Here is a 24,613-nt window from a genome sequence, read left to right as displayed (position 1 = left end):
AGTTCAAGTCCTGGACCTGGCAGCTTGCCTTCTCGAGGTGACTGAAGATGGTGAAATTGTGACGGAAGGGAACAGATAGTGACGATGTATTAATTTAAGTCTCTATTTTTTGGATCCAAACTCTTTGGATACGTTCAAAGTCTGGGCCCTGTGAAAGCTAAGTTTGTTTCTCTGTGATTTTCAACAACTAAACCAGAATTTACATTGATTGAATGTTACCCAGCTTCTTTCAAACAGCTTGAAAAAGCAGAACATGACAGAAGAAAACCTGCCATGAAATGCTATGTACGTAAATAGTGTTTAGGATATTTGACACAGTTTTTGAGCTTAAAATGTGAGAGAACCAGCACTCCTTTTGGGAACATGAAACACAACAATTAAGTTTCAGCTTCATTAAATACTTACTGTGTTTCCAGCTGAGCCCTCTGATGGCTTCTGAGAGTTGGTTTCTTCTGTGTGATCTGAGTAATAGCACTATCTGTGCACTCTACGTCTCACAGAAATCATGAGATTCAAATGAGAAAATAGAAAAGAAGAGTGCTTTATCCACAATAGTTGGCAATGGCAGTGGCTTATTGTTATAGAATCATAGCACCATGTATCAACTTTCCAGGGGTGTTTTCTAGTCTCCTTTCGTAGATTAGATGGAGAGGAGCTACGAGTCTGTGGCTATGTTATTGAATATTTTATTTTCACTAGAGGGCACATGAACTGTCCGGAGAGAGAAGAGGAGAAAGCACCTCCTATTAGGAAGAATCAGCAGTTCCTTCTCCTCCATTTCTCCCTCTTCTCCGGATTTTGGGCATGCATGCACGCACATACCCAGCATGCTTCTCAAACCACCTGGTCTGCCACTAGAACTTGGGATCCAGCTGCAAGAACTACCAGGGCACTGCACTGGCCCAGCGGGTGGCAATTTTAAGACATTACTAGCCATTGTTTTAGGAATACACTATGTTGTGGAATTAGCATTTCATGATTCTACAAACTGCCTGCTCACAGTTCATTTGCATAAGGTTTTTTTTTTTAAATTTAAAATAAATCCCCTTTTTGTTCTACTGAAAGTCTTCAAGGAATTTAGAATGAGCCAAAGCTCAGGTGGAGGTAGTAATGTTTACAAAACATGTAGGTGTTTGAAGCCTCCCAATAACAAAGCTGGGAAGGGACCAGGCTTCTTCGGGAGGGTAAAGACCCAGACCTGTCTCCACCCTTCCCCCCACACACTCCTTTACTCTCATTCTCCCAGCAAAGGCTTGCTGCCTTTAACTTGGCTCATCTGGCTGATTCACTGTTGCTGTAAAAACAGGGCTAAGCATGTTGTGTTGAAAGCCACTGAAACTGGAGAAAACTAGTCACAAACCCTGACTATCAGCTGATCGATTGCTCACAGGCAGCCTGGTAACTACAGCCCCTGTCCCAGAGCAGTGCCAGTCTTCAGGGACGAACTGGGACTGCACAGCTGTTTCAGCCTCCGTGGGCTGGGATCGCTTTCGCCATGCTGGAGGGTGCAGAGCTGTACTTCAATGTGGACCATGGCTACCTGGAGGGCCTGGTGCGAGGCTGCAAAGCCAGCCTTCTGACCCAGCAGGACTACATCAACCTGGTCCAGTGTGAGACCCTAGAAGGTACGTGTACTGTTCTCACTCTGTAAGAAGGAAAAAAAGGAAATGGTGTCACTCTCGGAAAGCGTAGGGACAGAGCTATGATCCCATGGCCCAAATGTCCTGGACAGGCTCTTATTCTTGGAATCAAAATTTCTGACATCTGAACTTGGAGGGGGAAAGAAATTACATCTCTCTCTTCAATATTTTCTAAAGAAATTTATCGTTTTATTATGGATGTAGGCAACAAATCGCAATGGTTAGTATAAATAACACTAACAGAAATTCAATATTTTTCTCTCCCTTTACAGTTCTTACAGACACTTTGAAATTCATTTATGTTTTCTCTGTTCTGAAGTTAGAGTAGATATAACACTCACCCTTTTATCTTGGTCCATAATATCTTAATACAGAAGTACAAAATTTATTACATATTTTGAACACAATTTAATAACTATCTTTGAAAACATTTGATTTCCATGGTATTTTATTCTACATATGTATAAATCTTACTTGTAGAGGAACTTCAGCAAACTGCCAAAGAATCTATGACAGAAAAAAATAAAAGAAACGAAGAACCATAGTTTAGAGAATTTTATTCCATCCTTAGTTTTTCAGTATCTAGATGCTACTATGGTGGACTGGCCCTGGATTCAAAGGTCCTGGCTTTGACCTTCACCATATCTAGGCAGTGGCCTGGGGCTCCAGGTCTTTGAGCCTGAGTCCTCATTTGTAAAATGTGATGGCGAGGCCCAATTTGCCACATTGTAGGGAGAAATAAATTAAATAAACACTCAACAAATGTAAATAGTCACTAAATCACAATGTTTTCAAAATCTTCCCAAAGATTCCATGCCTATAATGGTATTCTTGTTATTAAAAACAAGTATACTCACTCATTTTGAAAAATAAAAAACTTACAAAATCAATATATGTCAATAATTCGGTGCTTTAAAACTTGTGAATTATCCTAGAAGAAAAAAAAAAAAAGCAAAAAGCATTAAAGATAAAGCCTTCTCGGAAGAGTTTAGAAGACAAAAACAAGCCAAAAAATATTCTGAAGATGACTTTGCAGACTTCCCGAGAAAAACCAAATGTCCTGAGATGTGTCTATGGTTCTCAGCAGTTAAAGCCAGAGTTAAGGCAAAGCTCCCTTCCTTGACATAGACCTTGTCCTTTCATCGGCATTAGGCACAGAACCTCTCAGATGTTAACTAATTGTGTTGCTACAGATACTTATGATATAATCCCAAATTATTTACTTTAGCATATTAAATTAGGAGTTTGGTGACTGAAGAATGCATCATGTATAGAAAATTTGTACAAATTGAGGTAGAAAAAATTAGAGAATACAAGGCAGAGTAGGTGCTTCTGAGAGAAGCCATTTGAATCATTTCTATTTAGATTTCAGTTAAGATTTTCTATGAGCTAAGAAAGGCAAATGTAAATGCAAGCAATATATAAAATATCTACCTGATACCAAAACTATGGCTTAACCTACTCATGAAAGAATTCAAGAAGAGCCAGTCCATGGTGTGGTGGTTAAGGTAGCTGGATTCTACATGACCTACTCTGTGGTTTGGGTCCCTGACCCAGCAGCTTGGGAAACATGGTGGGTACATGTGCATATGTGCCTAAAATCCTGAAAGGAGTGAGGAATAGAGGAGAAGAGATTGTGGTGCAAGCATCCCCCAGGGGGCATTGCTTTCTCACTTTCTCTCTCTCCCTATGGCAAAAATCTAAAAACAAACAGAAAGACAAAAGAAAATTTTTAGTACTCATAAATGCTTGATTGTGTGTATAACTGCCTGAGTGTGATCAGAAACTCTCATCTCTTCCAAGGCCTGTCCCTGAATATCGGTGACTTCAACTGATTGCCACAGCCCACAGTGACTCAGTCATTCCTAGGTACAAAAGAAAGAAGTTAGTTCTCAGTGCCTTGTGATTGGTACAACTTTGAGATTGTATCCATAAAGAACTTCCACATCAGAAAGAACAGAAATAACATTAAAGGAGCATAAAATATTCTTTTTTAAAAGAATTATTTAGTTTTTTTATTTATTCATTTATTTATTTTAGTTTGACAAGAGAGAGACACACAGAGAGAGGGAAAGTGAGAAAGCAAGCCACCAGGTCCAGTACTCAAACTGCGGTCAACCAAGTGGGAGTGTCCAGCGCTTTAACCACCATGCCACCTGCTGGCTCCCATAAAATATTCTTTAAAAAAAATTTTTTTTTAATTACCACTTGTTTTCATCAGAATTTTTAAAAATTACAAATAGGACTTGTGTACATATTCTTTCTTCCAAAACAAACAAGCAAACAAAAAAATGAGATGGTAGAATTTGTACTTCAAGTTTAGTAATGCAAAATATTACCATTATTACTATTTGCATTATATTTATAATGTACACTGGCTCTCAAGACATGAGAAAGTATTCTAATCGAGCCTTTACTTTGTCATACTCACCACGATTTTTTGGAAGGGAAAGGGAGAAGCCAGTTATATCTTGCTAACAGGTATGCTCTTTTCAAGTGACTCGACCTGCAGTCCTTCTCCTACTGTGCCTTTGGGTAAGAATTAATTCAATATCCATTTATGAAATACTTTCTAGCTAGGCCAAATTAAGTAAAGATAAATAAGATATAGTCCCTGTCCTAAAGGATTTTCATTACAGAGAATAAAAATTGAAAAAAAATAAAATAAGAAACTCTTAAGGAGGACAATTAGATGACACTTACCAAAACTTCAAATGCATCTACACTTGGCACAGGAATTCCAAGCCCCATGGCCAGATACGCACACTTGTAAGATTGTAACTATTCAGGGTTCTTCATGTATCATCATTTATTAGCAAGGAGCTGGTTAAATAAGTTATGGAACATTTATACAATGGAATATTCCATTGTTAAAAAAGAAGAGGAAAAAACAAAAAAGAAGAGGAAGAAGAAGCTGGAGGAAGCTCTGTAAGAGGACTAAAAAGAAAAGATCTCTAAGCCATATTGAGAAAAGCCACAAGAAGTCCCGTGTGTGGTATGATACTCTTTAATAGAAAGGAGAATTTTTTTATTTGTATTTATTTATTTATTTATTTAGGTTTTTGTCATAGGACACATTTGTTTACCAGAGACCAAGAAATGGAAAGTGAGACATCACCTCCCGGGGGAATGGCCACATCACAATCCCTTCTCCTCTACTCCCCTCTCAGGATTTTAGACATGTACACACACACACACACACACACACATATACACACACATACACACACACACACACACAGAGGATGATTTTCAAGCTGCCAGGTCCAGGACTGGAGCTGTGGTCAGCCATGTGGGAGTCCAATGCCTTAACCACCATGCCACCCGATATCCTGGGAGATAGACTTTTAAAACATAGTTTCTGTATGATTATCTAGAGACAAAGAAACTCAAAGGATCCAAAAAAACTAAAAATAGTAGTTACTTGAGATGAGAAATCAGTGACAAAGGATGGTGAGTGGGTGGGTGGGTGACAAGCATAGAACTTTCATTGTTTACACTGCATATACACATCTACTACCTCTTTTTAAATTTACAAATAACATATAGAAAGAAGACTCTGATTTCCTAGGACTTTCTCCATGGTCCCTTGAACATTATTGTTACCTTTAAATTAAACCACTTCTTTTTCCGACCTTGTACGAAAAATGTATGTCCAATATTGTTACTTTCTAGTTGAAAATAGATCAGTCTTTTCATCAGACAAGATAAATTTCACTCTCAGCTTAGAAGGCTCAAGCATTCTAGTTTATCTCTACCTCCTAAGCATTTCCTGTACACCCTTCTGTACTTTCTAAAGCTGTTCCTTCCCCCCAAAATCCATTCTCTCTGCTGTTTGCCTGGAGAACACCCAACCCCCTTTAAATGCCCATCCTCTCCAGAGGCACTTCCCTCTGCTTCTGTATCCTTGGTGGGTAGAACTGACAAGTCTCAATTGTACCCTGTAACAGACCTAACCCCTAGGTCCCATATAGCATCTGTGATATTTGCATAGATATGTCGCCCTGTGCCATGACATCTATGTCTTCTCCAGCTCCAGAGACTATCAACAGTTAGGATCTAAACCAATGAACAAATAAGTGTCCCTATTTCCTGTACCATAAGGTTCTTAAGGGCAGAAACTGAAGCTTACACTAGGCTCTCTCCAACTTCCCAAACCTGAGACTGTGTTTTCACGGGGCAAGCATCTGAAAATATACATTAGAAATAGCTGTATGTTTGTGTTCCAGTCTTGGGAGTTCCATTTCCTAGCTCTGGGATGTTAAGCAGGCTGCGTAACCTTAACCACGATCTTTCTTACCTGATACTTAGACGGTATCTCCTTGGCCTAACTCCAAGTTCACCAGAGAAGCAGAAATACCTGAAGATGTTTTGTAAACTGTAAATCTTAAGTATTTCTGGGATCCACCCCTGAACTGCAGTGTACATGCAAGAATTAGTTTTCCCTCTTCTACCAGATTTTGGAATTCCTGAAATAGTTCTTTTATTCATTTCATGGTCTTGGTTAATAGCGTTAGATCTATGCTTCTATTTAGTCTATGTCATTCTCCAGAGATTCACAGTTTGTGTATGTTCATTCTGGTGAATAAAAATCAAAATGAGGAGTTTCAACCCTGATATTACTCACTCAACTACATAATGAAGTACTGTATGGCCACTAGTATATTGGTCTCAGCTTTTAATCACAAATTAAACCTAATGTTTGAGACTCATCTAAATGACTAAAATGATAGCAGATCCTATGGAGAATAGGAAAAATATTAAGACACTGTTCACCACTACCTTAAGAACTGTCTAGATAAGAAGATATCACAAATAAGTAATAAATAAATAAATAAAAATAGAGAAGGGGGATGTTAGGCAGTGTTATAGCAGCAGATTGAACTGCGAGACAATCCCACATCAAAAGGTTTCCCGGTCAAGACCAGAGACCTCCCTGAGTATGTTGAGATCACACTTGCCCATGATCCGGGGATGGCTAAAGGAAGGGGTAGTATCGCAGCATCGAGACTCTGTTGAAGATGCTCCTCTCCCTCTCTCTCTCTCTTATTATCTCTCTGTCCTTTTCACTTCTGGAGGAAACAAATAAATAAACTTAGAAAATATACAGAAATAATTCAGACCCATATATAGCAGACATACTTGAAAGTGTACCAAATCTTGAACAGTAAGAAGTTGAGAAAAGGCAGTGAGAAGGGGTTTGAAGGGGAAAGGAGTTGAGGAGGCCAGGCATCCTTGGCAGGCAAGGAAACTAATGAATTACAGAAATGAAAACATGACAGTGTTTGGGTGGGGAGTAAACCAGTTTGGCTGCAATTCTAGAATACTGGAGATAAGGCTGGAATTTAGGCTGGGGAAACTTTTGAAGGACTTTGAAGGTTTGATTATGAAGCTTCAAAATATTGAAACTAACATTGAGTGAGGACAGCAGCCCTTTCTGAGTCTTCAGTTAAGCATGCATGCATGGAAAACATGAGTAAGTTCTCTCTCTGAACCTCAGTTTCTTTGTCTATACAACGGAGATTATTGCTAAGGTTAAAAGACTGCGTGCTGTGACTGTTCTGTCAGTGCAGGGTACTCTACAAATCTTGCAAGTTTTTGCTGTTGCTGTTGTTGCTTTATCATACAAGATCTTGCCATGTCACAATCTTCCAGCCTTAGTCTCCCAGCTGGGACCACACCTAGGTCGGTTTTAGAAAGTCTCAGGCTGTTGCGGCCATCCTCAAGCTCTCCATCCTCCTGCCTCAAGGAATGAAAATCAGAGACGAAATGCAGGGGATTTGAAATAATAAAGCATTCAATATCATCTGAACAGTCGCAAATTAGCAAAAATGGAGGAAGAAGAGACTAGTTTTATCAATATTTAAATATTAATTAATAAAAGCCTGAGTAATTATAAGATCTGGTGGTAGATTCCAGTATGTTATTTGGAATCTTCTGGTTTGATGCTTAGCCAACTGAATCAAATTATTTTGGAGCTGAGTAGAGTACAGGTGAAAAGAGAAAATTACTATTTTGAAGAGGTTGGCTCTTCACCTGCCTGGGTCATCTTGCTTAATTCCCCCAACAGCCTGAAAGCAGGGACTCTATATCCATTTTGTAGATAAGAAAACTGAGTTCAGAAAGGTCAGGTAACTTCCCTACATTCAGCACCAGTGAAGTGTAGGCCAAAGGAAGAGGGGGCTGCTTGACGGAGCACCTTGGACAGGTACCTCTAATGGCAACATCGTAACCTACCTGGAGTGTGACAAATCTGTACGTTCACTGTTACAGAGGCCCAAGTGGAAGCTACAAATACACACACATGTAATTTTCTAAAAATAACCTGCCTAACTAATAGAGAAGATAATCAGGAAGTCTCAGCTTCCTTTCCTGACATTTTCTCTAGCCAAGTGATGTCAGATAATTCCTCTAACTCAGTGACTACCCACACCTATTTTTACTTTATGGTTCTGTACAAGCAGGCAGACACACATTCACACTACTCTGTGATATGCTGACATCTGTTATAGTGGTTGAATCTATTCCTTTTATTCTATTGCTGTTTGAGACCTATTACATGAGTCAATAGTGATCTCTAAGTTTGAAAAACATTGCATTTCTCATTTCAATAAGAAGGAGAAAAATAATACTACCTCTATGGATTAAAATAAAATAGTGCACTTTTCCCAAATGCACTCAGTGGGGTGGCCCCACAAATGGGATGGCCCCACTGTTTCTCAGTGGCTTCGGAGGTCTCTACTCTTCAAAGAAATCACTTAAATTAGTGTATCAAAGTCTTTCAATTCCTACAATAGAAGCCTATTTATTCCAAATTAATTTGCCCAGGAAGTCCTATGACTCACATACCTATATAGATAAGCTTTTAGGGAAATGCAAAGGAAAATAGTAAGTGAATCAATTTTGAAACTGTAAAACTACGAGCACTAAGGCTTTCTTAGAATCTTGTGGAAGTGTCCTTGAGTCATGTTGGCGCCAAAGATGAGTTCTTTTTCTCATTTGTCCCTCCAACAGCTACAGTATTGTAAGATTCCTACAGGATCTAAAGCACTTGAGATATTTAATTTCAGGATCTCATTGGCAGCTGAAAGGTTTCAAAGTTATTTAGCTTAAAAGAAACATATGTCACATGAGCAAAATATCATGCTTTTGAAAGAAATACCATTTGTGTCACTTCTGTTGGCAAATAACTCCTTAGTGCTGAGAATGCAAACTGTCAGATTGCATAAAAATCTGAACCACCAAAATAAAAGCCATACAAGGCATGGAAACACACACACACACACACACAAGACTGTAATTGTTTCAAACTAAGGTAATTGAATAAGTAATAGAGCGAATCAATTCTGCAGTCAGATTAGGAGCATTTCTTGTGCAAAATCTACTCCAGATACTGAGAAAGAATGTCTGTACCCTGAATCTCAGTCCCTCATAAACCGCTTTGTGACTATTTACAGACCTACTCTCTCCCAGCTACCAGAGGCAATCAGTTTGTAGCCCACAGGGCTTCCTGTTATTCTCATAATAAACATGTCATACAAAGCCCAGACCCTGTTTATTTTTTTGGCTTCCATTTTCTTTAATTTATTTACATTTAATCAATATACAGCTTTACAGTGTATAGCTTTTCCCAGCATAAATATAGTGTGTATTTGTTAAGTCGAAGACATTACCATATGCATTATCATTAGCATATACCTTTTCATTTTTGTGTCTATTAAATGTGTTGTTTATTGTTTCCCTGATTTCCTCCCTCTCACCCCTTATTACCCACCCTCAGTACCCCCCCAACACACACTGTCTAATAGCTACAGTTGCCCTCTCCTCTATTACACTTTCCAATCTTTCAGTATCTGCTCTAGAGAGGAGACATTCAATATATATTGGGTAGGGACATATAATGCCCTTTCATAGTCTGACTTGCTTCACTTAGCAATAAATCTTTAGTATTCATCCATTGTATCAGATGTCAGGGTCTTATTTTTTTTTTTTTATGCCTGAGTAGTATTTCATAGAGTACATGTGCCACATTTTTTTTTTCAAATCCTCTCATATGTTCTTGGACATTTGGGTTGATTCTATGTCCCAGCAATTATAAATAATGCTGCTATAAACATGGATATGCAATTGTTTTTCTGACTGAGGGTTTTTCTATCCTCTGGATAGATACCTAAGAGAGGAATTTCTGGGTCATTTGGTAGTTATATTTGTAAGTTTCTGATGAACCTCCATGTTGTTCTCCACAGTGGCTGTACTAATTTATTTTCCCACCAACAGTGTAGGAAGAGTCCCTTTTCACCATAGCCTCACCAACACTTATCATTCCCTATTATTATTTTTTTAAATTCTAACCAAACTCATCAGCACTTATCATTCCTTATTATTTTTTTTTCATTCTAACCAATCTTACTGGCATTAAGTGGTATTTCATTGCAGTTTTTATTTGTATTTATCTTATGGCAAGAGATGTTGGGCATGTTTTCATATGCTTTTTGGCCATTTGTATGTCTTCCTTAGAGAGTTGTCTGTTCAGCTCATTTACCCATCTTTTAATTGGATTGATTGTTTCGCAGATAAGCTGCTTAAGTTCCCTGTATATTCTGGTTATCAGTGCCTTATTTGAGGCAGTTCGCAAATGTAGTCTCTCACTCTGAAGAGTTGTCTCTGCATTCTAGTTGTTTCTTTTGCTGTGCAGGAGCTTCTCAGCCTAATAGAGTCTCGCTTGTCTATTTTGAGGTCAATTGCCTGTGCTTTTGGGGTCTTCCTTCAGAAGTCTTTGCTTACTCAAACACTCCAAGTTTTCCAACAGTAATTTTATAACTTTGAGATTTTATATTTAGATCTTTGATCCATTTGTATTTGATTCTTGCTAACGTGAGAGAGAGTGAAAGATAGAGGTCCAGTTTCATTCTTCTGCAAGTGGACATGCAGTTTTTCTAGCACCACTTACTGAAGAGATTTTCTTTTCCCCACTGAATCGTCTTGTGCTTTGTCAAAGATCAGTCAGCTATATGTTTTGGGGTTTATTTCTGAATTCTCTATTCTGTTTCATTGGTCTACCTACCTGTTTTTATGCCAATACCATGCTATTTAAATTATCACAGCTTTGTAATATATTTTGAAGTCAAGAAGTGAGATGCCTCCTAATTTATTATTCATGCACACAATTGCTTTGGTGATAGGGGGATTTTTATGATTCCAGGCGAGATTTATTATTTTTCTTTTCTATTTCTGTGAGGAATATCTCTGGTAGTTTAATTGGAATTACATTGAATTTGTAGATTAATTTGGCTAGGATTGACATCTTAATTATATTAATTCTTCTCCAACCAGGAACATTGTATCATTTTAAAATTTCTTTGTGGAGGTCTTTCACATCTTTGACTAGGTAAATTCCTAGGTATCTTATTGTTTTTGTGGATATTTTAAATGGAATTGCTTTCTTCCATTTTATTTCATTTTGTTCATTGATAGGTATAAAAATGCTATAGATTTTTATATGTTGATTTCGTATTATGTCATTTTATTCATTTATCACTTCCAGAAATTTTATTGTGGATTTAAAAAAATTATGTATATAATCATCATCTGCAAATAGAGATCATTTCAATTCCTTTCCTATTTGAATACCTTATATTTGACTCTCTTGTCTGATTGCATTGGCTAGGACTTCTAGTATTCTGTTGAAAAGGAGTGGAGAAAGTGGGCATCCCTGTCTTGTTCCAGTTTTATTAGAAAAGCTTTAAGCTTTCCCTTTTTCAGTATAATGTTAGTTCTGAGTTTGTTATAGATGGTTTTTACTGAAGAATGTTCCTTCTATGACAATTTTTCTGAGAGTCATAATCCTGAAGGGATGTTGGATTTTATTGAATCCTTTTTCTGCATCAATTGGTATGATCACATGATTTTTATCTTTCCTTCTATTAATATGATGTATTAATTTTTTTGCATATATTGAATGACCCTTGCATCCCCGGAATAAAGCCTACTTGGTCATGGTGTATAATCTTTTTAATGTGTTGTTGGATACAATTTGCTAGTATCTTGAGAATTTTTGCATCTGTGTTCATCAGGGATATTGGCCTATAGTTTTCTTTTTTTGTTATGTCCTTGTCTGTTTTGGGGATCAGGGTGATGGAGGTGTCATAGAATGAATTTGGGAGGGGTCTTTCCTTTTGGACCTTTAGAACTAGTTTGAGGAGAAGCAGGGTCAGTTCCTCCTTAAAAGTTTCGTAGAATTTGGAAACGAAGTCATCAGGACCTGGGCTTCTTTGTTGGGAGACTATTCATTACTGATTCAATCTTGTTGCTTGTCTTTGGTCTATTCAGGCTTTCTATTTCTTCCTGATTCAACCTTGGTATGCTATATGTGTCCAAAAATGTATTCATCTCATCTAGATTTTCTTGTTTATTGAGTGTGATTGCTAGCAGTAATGTCTCATGATCTTCTGTATTTCTGTTATATCTATTGTATTATCGCCTGTTCCATTGCTAATTTGATTTATCTGGTTCTTTTCTCTGTTGATTAATCTAGCTAATGATGTGACAATTTTGTTTATTTCCTCAAAGAACCAGCTTTTGGTTTATTTTTTTCTCTATTTTCTGTATAGCTCTTTTATTCTCTATTATATTTATTTCTGCTCAAATCTTCATTATTTCTTTTCTCAGTATTTTTTAGAGTTTTTTTGTTGTCACTTTTTCAGTTCCCTGAGATGTGTGATTAGGTTGTCTATTTGCCACCTTTCTGTTTTTGGGGTTTTTTTTGTTGTTTTTCTTGTGGGCATTAATTGCTATAAACTTCCCTCATATGACTATTTTTGTTGTGTCCCAAGGTTATAAAAACTAATTTGTTCATTATTGTTGGTTTTCATGGCCCTTTTACTTCAGTCTTAATTTCTTCAATGGTTGTAAAGTCATCCAGGAACAGGTTGTTTAGTTTCCATGTGTTTGTATTTTTGAGCATTCTTTCTGTAGTTGATTTCAAGTTTGATTCCATCACGGTCAGAAAAGATGCTCAATGAATTTGTGAAGACTTGTTTTGTGCCCTATTATGTGGTTGATCTTTGAAAACATTCCATATAAGGGTGATAAAAATGTGTATTTTTTGAATATTGGGTGAAATATTCTATAGATGTCTGTCAAGTCTGCTTGATTTATGGTATCATTTAGATCTTATTTCTCTTTATTTTTTGTCTAGATGATCTGTCTAGAAGAGACACTGGGGTGTTGAGACCTCCAGTGAATATTGAGTTATTGTCTATCTGTCCCTTTAGATCTGTCTCTATTTCACGTATTCAGATGCTCCAATGTTGGGTGTGTAGATACTTTTAAGTGTAATATCTTCTTGGTGAATTATTTGCTCCCATTCTTATCTCTTCTTGTCTACTACTTCTTTTAAATTAACAAATAAAAATTATTTATATTTATTGTGTGCAACAGGTATTTTTAAATATGTACACATTAGTAAATGGCTCAGTCAATTAAACTGACATATATATTACCTCATAGACTTATTTTTTTGTGGTGAGGACACTTAAAATCTATCCTCAGCAATTTTCAAAATACAATATGTGTTATTTACCGTAGTTACTATAGTTGAACAATAGTGCTCTTGAAATTATTCCTCCTAACTAAAGGAAATTTTGTATCTTTTAACCAACAAGTCCCCAGTCCTCTACCCAACCTGCCCCTGGTAATCATTATTTGACTCTCCTTCCTTGAATTCAATGTTTTTAGATTGCACATCTAAGTGAGATCATGTGGTATTTGTTTTTTGGTGCCTGGTTTACTTCATTTAACATCATGGCTTCTGAGTTTACCCATGTTTTCACAAGCAACAAGATTTCCTTCTTTTTTAAAGGTAGAATAGTATTCCATTATGTATTTATACCACTTTTTTTATCCACTTATCCATTGATGGACACTTAGGTTGATTTTGTATCTTGGCTATTATGATTAGTGCTACAATGAACCTGAAAGTAAAGATATCTCTGTAACATACTGATTTCATTTCCTATGAATATACACTTAGTAGTGGAATTGCTGGATCATATGCTTGTTCTATTTTTAACTCATTTATTTTTTATTTTCTTTTTTTCCACTTCTGTTTAACAACACTAAACTGCTTTGAGTTTCTTGCACATATCATACTTTCCTAATTCACAGAATGCCTTCCTCCCAATCTTATATTGCTTTTTAAAGTTCATTGTTGGCTTAATTTGCTCCAGGAAACTTTCCTCGACTTTTTGCTCCCATCTCTATGGATCTAGGTCTCATTTTCTATGTTCTCATAAATCTAGGTTCTTATGTTCATCACTGAACTTAGCACATTGTTTGAAACATCCTCCCTGACTAGACTGTGTTTCCTTGAGGATGAGGAATATCATATGTCTGGTTCATCCTTGGATCTCCTGTAGTTGACAACACATAACAGATACCTGGTAAATGCTTGGGTGAAAGATCCAGTAAGATCCAGGATACTATATTGGCTTCATTTGCTAGATGACACCAAAGACATTTTAGATTTCATATATTCAGTAACCTGTTGAGTACTGCCTTAAGAAGTAAAACATAACAGATATAACACATAACAAAGATAGTATAACTGCCTTTTGGGAATAACATACTTAAAATTTTGTAATATTTTATAATAGGTGCTATGCTAGAGGTATCTGAAAGTATTTTGAAATTCAGATGAGTAAGACTGAATAAGTCTGCCTGAAGAATTAAGGTGTTACTGAGCAAGTGATAATTTAATTAGATTGGTTGGCAATAAAATAAAGGTTTTAAGTGGCATTGAAGTCAGATAAACTTGACTTTCAATCCTAGCTATCTATGTGTTCTTGAGTGAGTTATGAATCTCTCTGAGCTTCACTGTTCTTATCTATCAAGGGGCAAAAATAAAAATCATTCCTACCAGGACCAACAGATGGCGTAATGATTATGTCTCTGGACTCCATGTAGTCCACCGCAGTTCAAGTACCAGATGGGACAGCGTGAAATTCACTTCAGATGCATGTACATGCATGGCCAAAATCCCAGGAGGAGAATGAAGGAGAAAGAATTGTAGTGTGGCCATCCTCTCTGGAGTGTGTGTGTGGGGAGGGGGGGAGGGGTGGTGGTGGTGATTTCTCACTTTCTGCCTCCTGTCTCTCTAGCAAGTGCATGTACCCTAGAGCAAAAATCTCTCTTAAAAAAAAAAAAATCAGTCCTGTCTCATAGGATTACATGAGTATTAAGTGAGATAATACATAAAAAACACTCAGTCATTGGTAACTATTATTTTAATGCTATAACTAGAACTTGAAGAGTATGTTATAAGGAGTAAATCTGAAAAGGCAGGGGAGAAATTCTAGAGAGGAGGGTGGCATCAGCATTAAAAAAAGTATGGATGGTATAAAACCCATGGTTTATCTGTGAGGAGTGACAACTATTGAAGCTGGAATTCACTTCAATCCGATTATCGGGCAATCAGAACCATTGATCTTTAAAGAATACTTTGCACAGTCTGGTGGAAGTGATAATGAATTTTAAGAGTAAGGAGACTCATCTCCTAGTCCAAGTTCAACTATTATTTAGCCTCACTGGGCTTTAATTATAATAATAATTTAAAAAATTGAAATAGAGAAAGATGGCTGCCCACTAATAAATCTCTCTCTTTTATCAAATGAGATGAAATCTTAATTTTTTTTGTTTTTTTTTTTTCTTTTTTTAAGAAAGATTTTTTACTGTAGAATATGTGTGCTCACTGGAGAGATAGAGAAAGACAGAGAGAGAAAAAATTAAAAATCACCCCCCCCAGGGGGATGGCCACTCCACAATACCTTCTCCTCCATTTTCCTCTCATGATTTTGGGCATTCACACATACGCATCCAGCATGAGTTTCAAGCCTTCAGATCCGGGACTCTAACTGTGGTCAGCCACGTGGGAGTCCAGCTATGTAACCGTTACATCATCTGCTGGTCTTAGCATTCTCAATAGTTTTTTGTTTTGTTTCGTTTTGTTTTGTTTTTAAGAGGTTTTTTGCTATAGGGTGCGTGCTCTCACCAGACGGACAGAGAGACATAGAGACAGAAAGCAAGAAATCACCCCCCAGGGGGGATAGTCATGCCGCAATCCCTTCTCCTCCATTCTCCTCTCAGGATCTTGGGCACGCATGCACACACGCCCGGCATGAGTTTTAAGCCACTGGGTCCGGGACACGAACTGCGGTTGACTACGTGGGAGTTCAGCGACATAGCCATTATGCTAACTTCTGGTTTCCAGCATTCTCAACAGTTTTTAAAGCTACTGTTGTGTATGACTAAAACTGGCTCAGGTAAAACTTTTTGTCATCTCTGGACTAGATATTTATCAATTTTTTTTAGCTCTGCTAAATAATACCAGATATTTTAGCTAACTGAACATTTTTATGCTGTACTGTAATAGCTGTATCTACACTGATATTTTCTTTTTTGAGAGAGATTTTCACTGTAGGGCGCGTGCGCTCGCCAGACAGACAGAGACATAGAGACAGAAAGCGAGAAATCACCCCCCAGGGGGGATGGTCGTGCCGCAATCCCTTCTCCTCCATTCTCCTCTCGGGATCTTGGGCACACATGCACACGCGCCCGGCATGAGTTTTAAGCCACCGGGTCCGGGACACGAACTGCGGTCAACTACGTGGGAGTCCAGCGACATAGCCATTACGCTAACTGCTGGTTCCTTACACTGATATTTTTTAATTGCTTTAAATATTAAAGCATGAGGTCAGCAGGTGGCATAGTAGTTAAGGTGCTGGACTCCCACATGGTTGGCCATGGTTCCAGTTCCAGACCTGGTGGCTTGTTTTCTCACTTTCCTTCTCTTTCTTTGATCAAATTGAAAAACAATAATAATAAGTAAAATTTTTAAAAATAATTCTTTATAAAAAGAGTAAAGCATTATTAGACTTTAACATATACTTAACATTACATATACTTATGTTCAAGTCTAATATGGTAACAAGCATGTGTTTTCTATAAAGTTGCTATAAATTCAATTAATGTTGAAAAATTATTCATGAAAGCTCAAAATTTAATTTGATTTGTGGTTTTATTTCATTTCAGATCTGAAAATTCATCTCCAAACCACTGATTATGGCAACTTCCTAGCTAATCAAACAAATCCTCTTACCGTTTCCAAAATTGACAACGAAATGAGAAAAAAGCTATGTGGAGAATTTGACTATTTCCGGAATCATTCCTTGGAACCCCTCAGCACATTTTTCACCTACATGACGTAAGTGATGACAAGAAGAGTTCTTAAACCCCATGTGACTGCAAATGACCCTTAACAGTTTTAGAGATGGGTGTTCGGCTGAAGTGAGGCTTAAAGCCTTTTCTATTATTTGTAAGTTTGAATACATCCAAATTTTAGCAACTGAAAAGCTCACTGAGCCACATTTTTCTGGTCGTTTTCATGTATTTATAATTTTATGTGGGTGATGGTAGCCTCCATACAGGTAATGCCTTCAGTTCTCATTGCAAAATATCAAAGTGAGGCTGACGCATAAGCTGTTAGTGCTGAAGGTGAGGATTACACGACAGTTTTTGATTGCTGGGGGATGGGGTTGGCATGTCACAAGTCGTTCTTGAGGTCACATCTACCCTTTTGATTTCCTTATTACAGTATAAGTAGCCCACGTCCAGTTATATGTGTTTTATTGTTGCCTACCACCAAGGGTTTCAATCTTGGAAAGTATGGGCTCTGCATTCGGAAAAAATAAAAATGTTTAAACTCCCAATAGCAGTAAACTGTACTTCTGTTCATCCAGCTGATAAAGTATATTCAGTACTGAGATGGGCCATTTGGAAATACCTTTTTGCCTCCTCAGTTGTTCTAGCTGAGAATCTGAGAGGAAAGACCTGCAATAGATGAGCTGTGTGTTAGGTAGATAAAAGTTAGCTTTAAGGCGCAAAGTTAGGAAGACCAGATCCAGGTCAGGTAGCCAGGGGCTTCACGATATTAGTGGAAAGAAGCTAATGACGAGGAAACTGCTGGGTTGCACAAGCAGAAATCAGTCCAAAGAGAACTCTGCGCCAAACACTGTGCTCAGCTCTAGGCGCAGAAAATTAGAGAAACGTGTGATAAAACTGAGGTGCTGGTTAAGCACTGCATGTAGGGAGCCAGTTTCCACGTGGCTGACTGCACTTCAAATTCTGGCCCACAGCTGCTTGAAAAACACTCCCCATCAGCTTGAAACATGCTGGGCATGTGCATGAGCGCCTCGGAACTGACAAGCTGCAGACTGGAGGAAAGGGATCACGGCATGACCAGATTCTGTGGAAGGTGGTCCGCTCACATGCTCTCTACCCTTCTCTCTCTCATTCTCACATGTGCATGCATGCACTCTATCATGAATAAACAACAGAAATTTTACTTTATTCATTTATTTCTTCCGTAAATGAGAGGTGGTGAGGGTTGAGGGGAGACAGAGAGGAATCACCTCCAATGGAGTCTTCATGCCATAATCCACTTCCAGCTTCAGTCGATAAGAATCACAGGCACATACATGTATGTGTGATATGCACAGGGAGATGCTGGGATGTGAACCCAGGACTTTCCCATAGGATTCAGCATCAGTGAGCATTGAGTTACCATAGTTGATCATTTCCTATTGGAGTTTTCAACATTTTTAATTGATATGTAAGGACTTTTTGTAAATGAAGTTAGTCCTTCATAATACACATTTCAAAATTATCTTCTTGGTTTGATATAATTTAATTTTATAGTATTTGTTCTCGGTTTGTTGTTGTTTTTGTTGTTGTCATTGTTATAGAAACACTGACTATTATTGAATATAATTAACTATAATCATTGATAGCTTCTAGCTATTTTATTCTCTTCCAGAATATTCTGCAGTCAGGTGTCTATCCAGCACCCACCAATTTCCATCAAATGCAATTACTTCCTGTCCCATTAGGAAATAACACCTTGGGCAACATTACAGAAATGATTGAGTCTATCCTAATAGAGACAGTCTAATTGTAAGATGGTATAATAAATATAATCTTAAGCATTGCACATTTTATGTGATATAATTACTGTACATGCAAAACTTGTTTTGAAACTTGTGTTGAACAGATATTTTTAAATCCTTAATAGCAAGAAGATCTGGAGGTTTTGTATACTATAATTATACACAGTTGTGTGAAACAAAGGAATGAATCCAATAGCATTTTAATGAAGAGACTATTTAATATAGGCTTTGGTTTTTTTTTTTTTTTTTTCCTTCCTTCCTACTCAACACTTTCCAGTAGCATTTTAGCTTCTCTTTTGAAATTAAGCCATCTTCTTAAAATAATCCCTTAAGTATCCAAAGTATCCTACCCCAGGGACTGTAAATTCTCTGAACATAGGATGACCAAAGAAATACAGTCTTCAGTACTTATTCAGTAATGCAGTCTGAGGTTAAAGACCACACACTGAAGAAATCTTTAAAGATTCATTCATAAAAGCTAATCAACATTCTAGACTATCCCATGGATACATTATAAACCATCCACAGCTTTGCACTGTGCTGTGCATTCAAGTACTGAGCATGTTGGTTTTCCCTAAAGGGTTTCTCCGGACACAGAACTTTCAGTGCTAAAACCAGAGAAGTTTTTAGTGAATCAGATTAGTTGGTTATCCTATCACCTAATAATAAAAAAAAGAATAGAACTCTGATTTACTGTTTCTGTTCTAATGAAGCCAGCAGATGTTTCCATAAATGATGACAAAATAAGATAAAATTAAGTGGGACCAGCAGTTAGCGTAATGGCTATGTTGTTGGACTCCCACATAGTCGACCGCGGTTCGTGTCCCAGACCCGGTGGCTTAAAACTCACGCCAGGCATGTGTGCGTGCGTGCCCAAGATCCCAAGAGGAGAATGGAGGAAAAGGAATTGCAGCATGGCCATCCCCCCTGGCAGGTGATTTCTCGTTTTCTGTCTCTCTGTCTCTCTCTGTCTTCCTGGCTAGCACACGTGCCCTATAGCAAAAACCTCTCCAAAAAAAGAAAAAAAAAAAAAAAGGTAGAATTAAGTAAGTCCTACAATAGAGGCTTGAACAGCTAATCAGAGGAACCCAGAAAAATTCATTTTGACTTTAAAACAGTTTGCAGGGAACATAGAATTCGAGTCAGTATTTTAAGTGGGTTATAGATTGAGGCCATAGTGGCATGAGCAGAAGAGTACTGTATGGGAAGGCCTGAGGTTTGGATCCCAAACCATTCTGAACATACCTGGAACACCCACCTCTGTACCCATAATCCTGGTTAGCTGGGAGGATTGATGCATGCCAAGACTCTTGCAGGTCTGTGTGTGTGTGTGTGTGTGTGTGTGTGTGTGTGTGTGTGTGTGCATGCATTTCTCTCTCTTTCTGTCTCTCCTATCTCTTATGAAAGAAAGAAACTTTAAAATGGGCATAGATGGAAAGAGTCATGGAAGCAGGAAGGGATTTTGGGTTTGGAGATGACAAATCACCTCAGATACAGCTAGGGTCCAAGCATGAGCTAGAGGAACAAGAACTGGAATAAGAGAGGCTTTGACTCTAGCTCTCTAAGTACAAGTCAGTAAAAGGAAGGCTTTCCGATGCTTTTTGTGTGTTGCAAACTGTACCCTTCACTTAATGGTCACCACCCCACAAGGTGAGAAGCCACTTCCTCCTGGTAGGCCATGTTATTACAGTAACTGAACCCTTCTGCCACCTCTGACTGTGTGGCCAAAGGCAGTTCAACCTAAGTATTTGTTTCTTCTCTAACCAATAAGAGAGTATCTGCTCTTAGGATTATTGTGCACATGGTACTTGGTCAGTAAATGGCAGTTGCTATTACTATGCTTATTTCTTGATATATACTTAAAAACAGAGTGCTCAAGTCCTTGAAGTTAGTAAGTAGACGACCTAAGGTGTGACATCAGTTAACTTCAGATAGCATTCCCAAGGTGCTACTTTTTTTTGTTCTTTTTTGCTTGTTTTTGCATTTCAATTCTTACTGCCTCATAAAATGAGGGGATTGATCTGATCTGTATTTTAGGAAAACAATTCTGTTGGCCTTACAAAAGATGCATTGAATGGGTGGCATGGTGGTTAAGACGCTGGACTCCCACATGGCAGACCACGATTCAAGCCTTGGACACAGTTGCTTGAGAATTACAGCAGCCGCATGAGCCTGCATGCCCAAAATTCTGAGGAGAATGGAGGAGAAGGGATTGCAACATGGCCCTCCCTTGTGGGGAGTGATTTCTCACTTTCTCACTCTGGCAAGTGCATGTGACTTGTGGCATAAACCTAAAAAAATTTTAAAGTAAAATTAAAAGAGCATTGGAAGAGATAGGACTTAAGGCAGAGAAACTGAAGGTGCTTGAAGATGCTATTTGAAAAATTCAGACTGGAAATCTCAACAGTAGAGTTAGAAAACGGGACAAATTTAGATATACGTAAGAGGCTGGCGTAACAGAATTTAGTATCTTGATTTATGACAAATTAGAGAAAGCAGACAATGATTCCTGGGAATCTTGAGGAGTTTTTTCAAGTAAGGTAAAATATATTATTTTTATTTCTAATGATAAAATAAAAGAGGGTCCACTGTAAGTTAGAGAAAGTTGTGTAAATAAACAAATTACTCTTAATTGCACCATTATTGACGTATTTTTATACTTTTTCTACACATTTTGAAAAAAATCATTACCTATTAAGTTAAAATCTTAATTTTTGTATATATACTATCAATGTTTTCTCTATATCATTTTTCTAATATTTTTAAATAACTACAGGCATTATTTACCATAATCTTATAGTGTAGCAATTAAAAGCTGAACATAGAAAGCCAGGTCCCACGTGACTGGTGGTTTGATTCCTAGCCTGGTGGCTTACAAAACATGTTGGGCCCGTGTGTGTGCATGCCCTAAATCCTAACAGGATGAATAAATGGAGGGAAACAAGACTGTAATGTGACGGCAAGCCACTGGGAGATATTTTCTCTTACCATCTCTTTATCTCTCTCTCACAAGCACAGGAACCTTTAGGCCATTAAAAAAAAAAAAACTTAAAAAACCTATATATATATAGTTTTACCCTCTGGTTGTATACATTTTAAATGTATTGACCGTTGTGTTTTTCTTATCTCAAACTCTGCACAGTATTTAATTTGTTAAATTCCATTTTCAACCATCAAATTCCAAACAATATTATGAAATTGTCTATTTATACGACTGTGCTTTTGTAATTCTGAGTCTCTGGTCAAAAGTGTTCTTCTGAAGCCTTAAATACTCCATTTTCAAAGGTTTTGCATCCAGACATTCAATGGGACTGTCCAGTGGGGAACAAGGACAGGGCAAAAACGTCTCCAAAATGTCTGATAAGGCCTTCAGCCATTGAAACTCTCAAGTACTTTATGAATTGAAAAGCACGGGTGCTATTTGGCAAAAGCAACACTTGGTTTATCTGTAACTAGATGGTATTCACTTTATTAGCATAACACTTATTAAGTGATGGTTATGAGTGAGAAACTATGCTAGATTCGAAGATTAGAAGTGAATTGAATGTAGACTGTTTGCTAAGCAGTGGCAGGGTTACCTAAGGAGAAGATTCCAAGACCATGAGATTAAGTAGGCCCTGAAATGTGGTCTAGAAATCCGTAACTCTAAAAGCCTTCTAGCAACCCTGATGCAGAGGAGAAACTGTTATAATCAGTAAGCAGATTCTAACTTGGGTTTGTAGTATACCAGCTGTGGGATGGTATTAAAAAAAGATCCCTGGTGGGGACAGCAAATAATGGAGTGGTTACACCTCTGGACTCCCACATGGCTGACCATGGTTTGAGTCCCGGACCTGGTGGCTTGAAACCCACTCTGGGTACATGTGCATATGTGTCCAAAATCCCATGAGGAAAGTGGAGAAGGGATTGTGGCATGGCCATCCTCCCTGGAAAGTGATTTCTCATATTCCTTCTCTCTGTTTCTCTCTGGCTCTCTCTAGTGAGTGCATGTACTTTATGGCCAAAAAAAAAAAACACCACACACACAAGAAAAACCCTTAGTCACTCAAAGCTTTGTTCTTCTCATCTATAATATAGAAATAGTAATTACATACAATATAGAGTTGTGAGTTTAATTTTTAAAAAGACAAAAAGACCAGGCTGGCCTCGAAGCCTAGTGGTAAAGAAAGCTGGATCCCACCAAGCTGGTCAGGTTCCAGTTCTGGCAGGCTGCCTGTAGAATACGTGTATGTGTGCCCTAAGTCCTGATGGGATGAAGAGGTAGAGGAAAGGGGATTGTGGCCCAGCCACAGCTCATTGAGGGCCTCTCTTTCATATACACACCTTCTAGCAATTAAAAATAAATAAATAAGTAAAAGCAGAACCAATTACTTATTTTGTGAGTCCTTGTTAAACAATGTTTGATAGCTTCAACAGAACAACAGCTGAGAATTGAAACAAACACAGGGTCCTGTGTGGCTACAGAAATCACACGCCCATGAAACTGGCTGATGGGGAAAATATGTATTTACACAATCTATAAATATATTCACACACACATACACAGGCTCGAGAAATGTAGTTAGCAATATTTGTATTATATATACCTATATGAGTGAGAAGAGGTAGCCAAAAAGAAGTGATACCCATGCTGAGGCCTGTGAGATGCTGCCCAGTTGAGGCAAATCCAGCAGAGAGCAGAAAACTGCTATGGATTTGGGGACAAAATTGGTGTCAGGGGATTAAAGATGTTAAGGGAATGAAAGAGCTGAGGACGCCATTGGTGCAAGTTTTCCGAGTGGGATACTAATCAGGGCCCCTATGGACATACTCTTTTCCTTTGCATTTTGTCAACTTTCTGACTTGATATCAATCAACCACCAGGGGGCAGAATTGATCCCACTTACCTGTTTATGAAAGATTTGAAGCTGTCCCATAGCCTTCGTATTCCATATGGAGACTGAAATCCACCCTCGCTCTGATTTGGATTGCTATTACCCTAATTTTATTTTATTCATCTTGTTTCTTGTTATTATTCTTTTTTTCTTTTTTCATTGAAAAGAAGCACATGTGTTTTGGGGTTTTTTGGGGGGTTTTTTCGTTTTTTTGCCATAGGGCGTGAGCGCTCACTGGAGAGAGACAGAGAGATAATGCGAGGAAAAGAAAAAAAAATCACCCCCTGGGGATGCTCACCCTACAATCCCTTCTCCCAGGATTTTGTGCATGCATGCACATGTGCTCTGCATTTCAAGCAGCCAGCCTTGGGACTTGAACTGCAGTTGACCGTGTGAGTGTCCAGCACTGTACCCACTATGTCACCTGCTGATCCCACACATGTATGTTTTAAAAGAGGAAAATATTTTATTACAATTTGTTTAGGGACCAGCAGGTGGTTTTATTTTCTTTCTAGAAATAAGGAAGCAGATGAAGTAGTGTTTGTATTTCAGTACTCATGTCCCAAAGTCTAGAGGTAATGGCTGATAAGCCTGAGAAATATATATCTTTCCAAATTTTCTATGTGAAAAGATGTATGTATGATATTTATGTGGATAAATATATGATATATATATATATATATATATGTGGAAGCACAAATATAAATATATGGATACATAGCTGGTTTTCTTTGTTTTCAAACAGTGAGACTGTATTGTAGGTAGTCTTTTTAAATGCAATCTTTTATTAATTTTTCCACAGAAATACAGATAGATCTACTTTAACAAATATATCTTCTCCTGTTGTGTTGGGCGTACCATAGTTTATTTAACCATTCTCCCGTCCATCTAGGCTCTTACATTTCTTGCTGTTTTGAATAATGCCATCCCAGACATCCTTGCCCACACGCCTTTGCTTCCGTGTGCCTGAATTTCTTAAGGCTGGATTCCCAGAAGGGAACTTGTTTTGCCAAAGGATGTGGAGGTTTTAGATTTTGATAGATATTAGCAGATTGTTCTGTAAAACTCCAACAATGTTTGAAAATCTTGCTTTTCTCCT

General features: G+C 37.8%; 1 protein-coding gene across 1 annotated transcript in view; it reads left to right on the top strand.

Moving 5' to 3' along the window:
• The first annotated feature begins 1,386 nt into the window (after window positions 1-1,386).
• The window catches only part of ATP6V0D2 (ATPase H+ transporting V0 subunit d2), a 55,569-nt gene continuing 32,342 nt past the window's right edge, over window positions 1,387-24,613 (top strand). The window contains exons 1-2 of the mRNA XM_006160748.3: window positions 1,387-1,625; window positions 16,728-16,899. Coding sequence (XP_006160810.1) covers window positions 1,496-1,625; window positions 16,728-16,899 — 302 coding nt within the window. The 5' untranslated portion in view covers window positions 1,387-1,495. The remainder of the gene's footprint in view (window positions 1,626-16,727; window positions 16,900-24,613) is intronic.

The sequence above is a fragment of the Tupaia chinensis genome, unplaced genomic scaffold (assembly GCF_000334495.1).
Source record: "Tupaia chinensis unplaced genomic scaffold, TupChi_1.0 Scaffold000707_1, whole genome shotgun sequence".
NCBI classification, from domain to species: Eukaryota; Metazoa; Chordata; class Mammalia; order Scandentia; family Tupaiidae; genus Tupaia; species Tupaia belangeri.
This window is presented reverse-complemented; position numbering and strand designations above follow the sequence as displayed.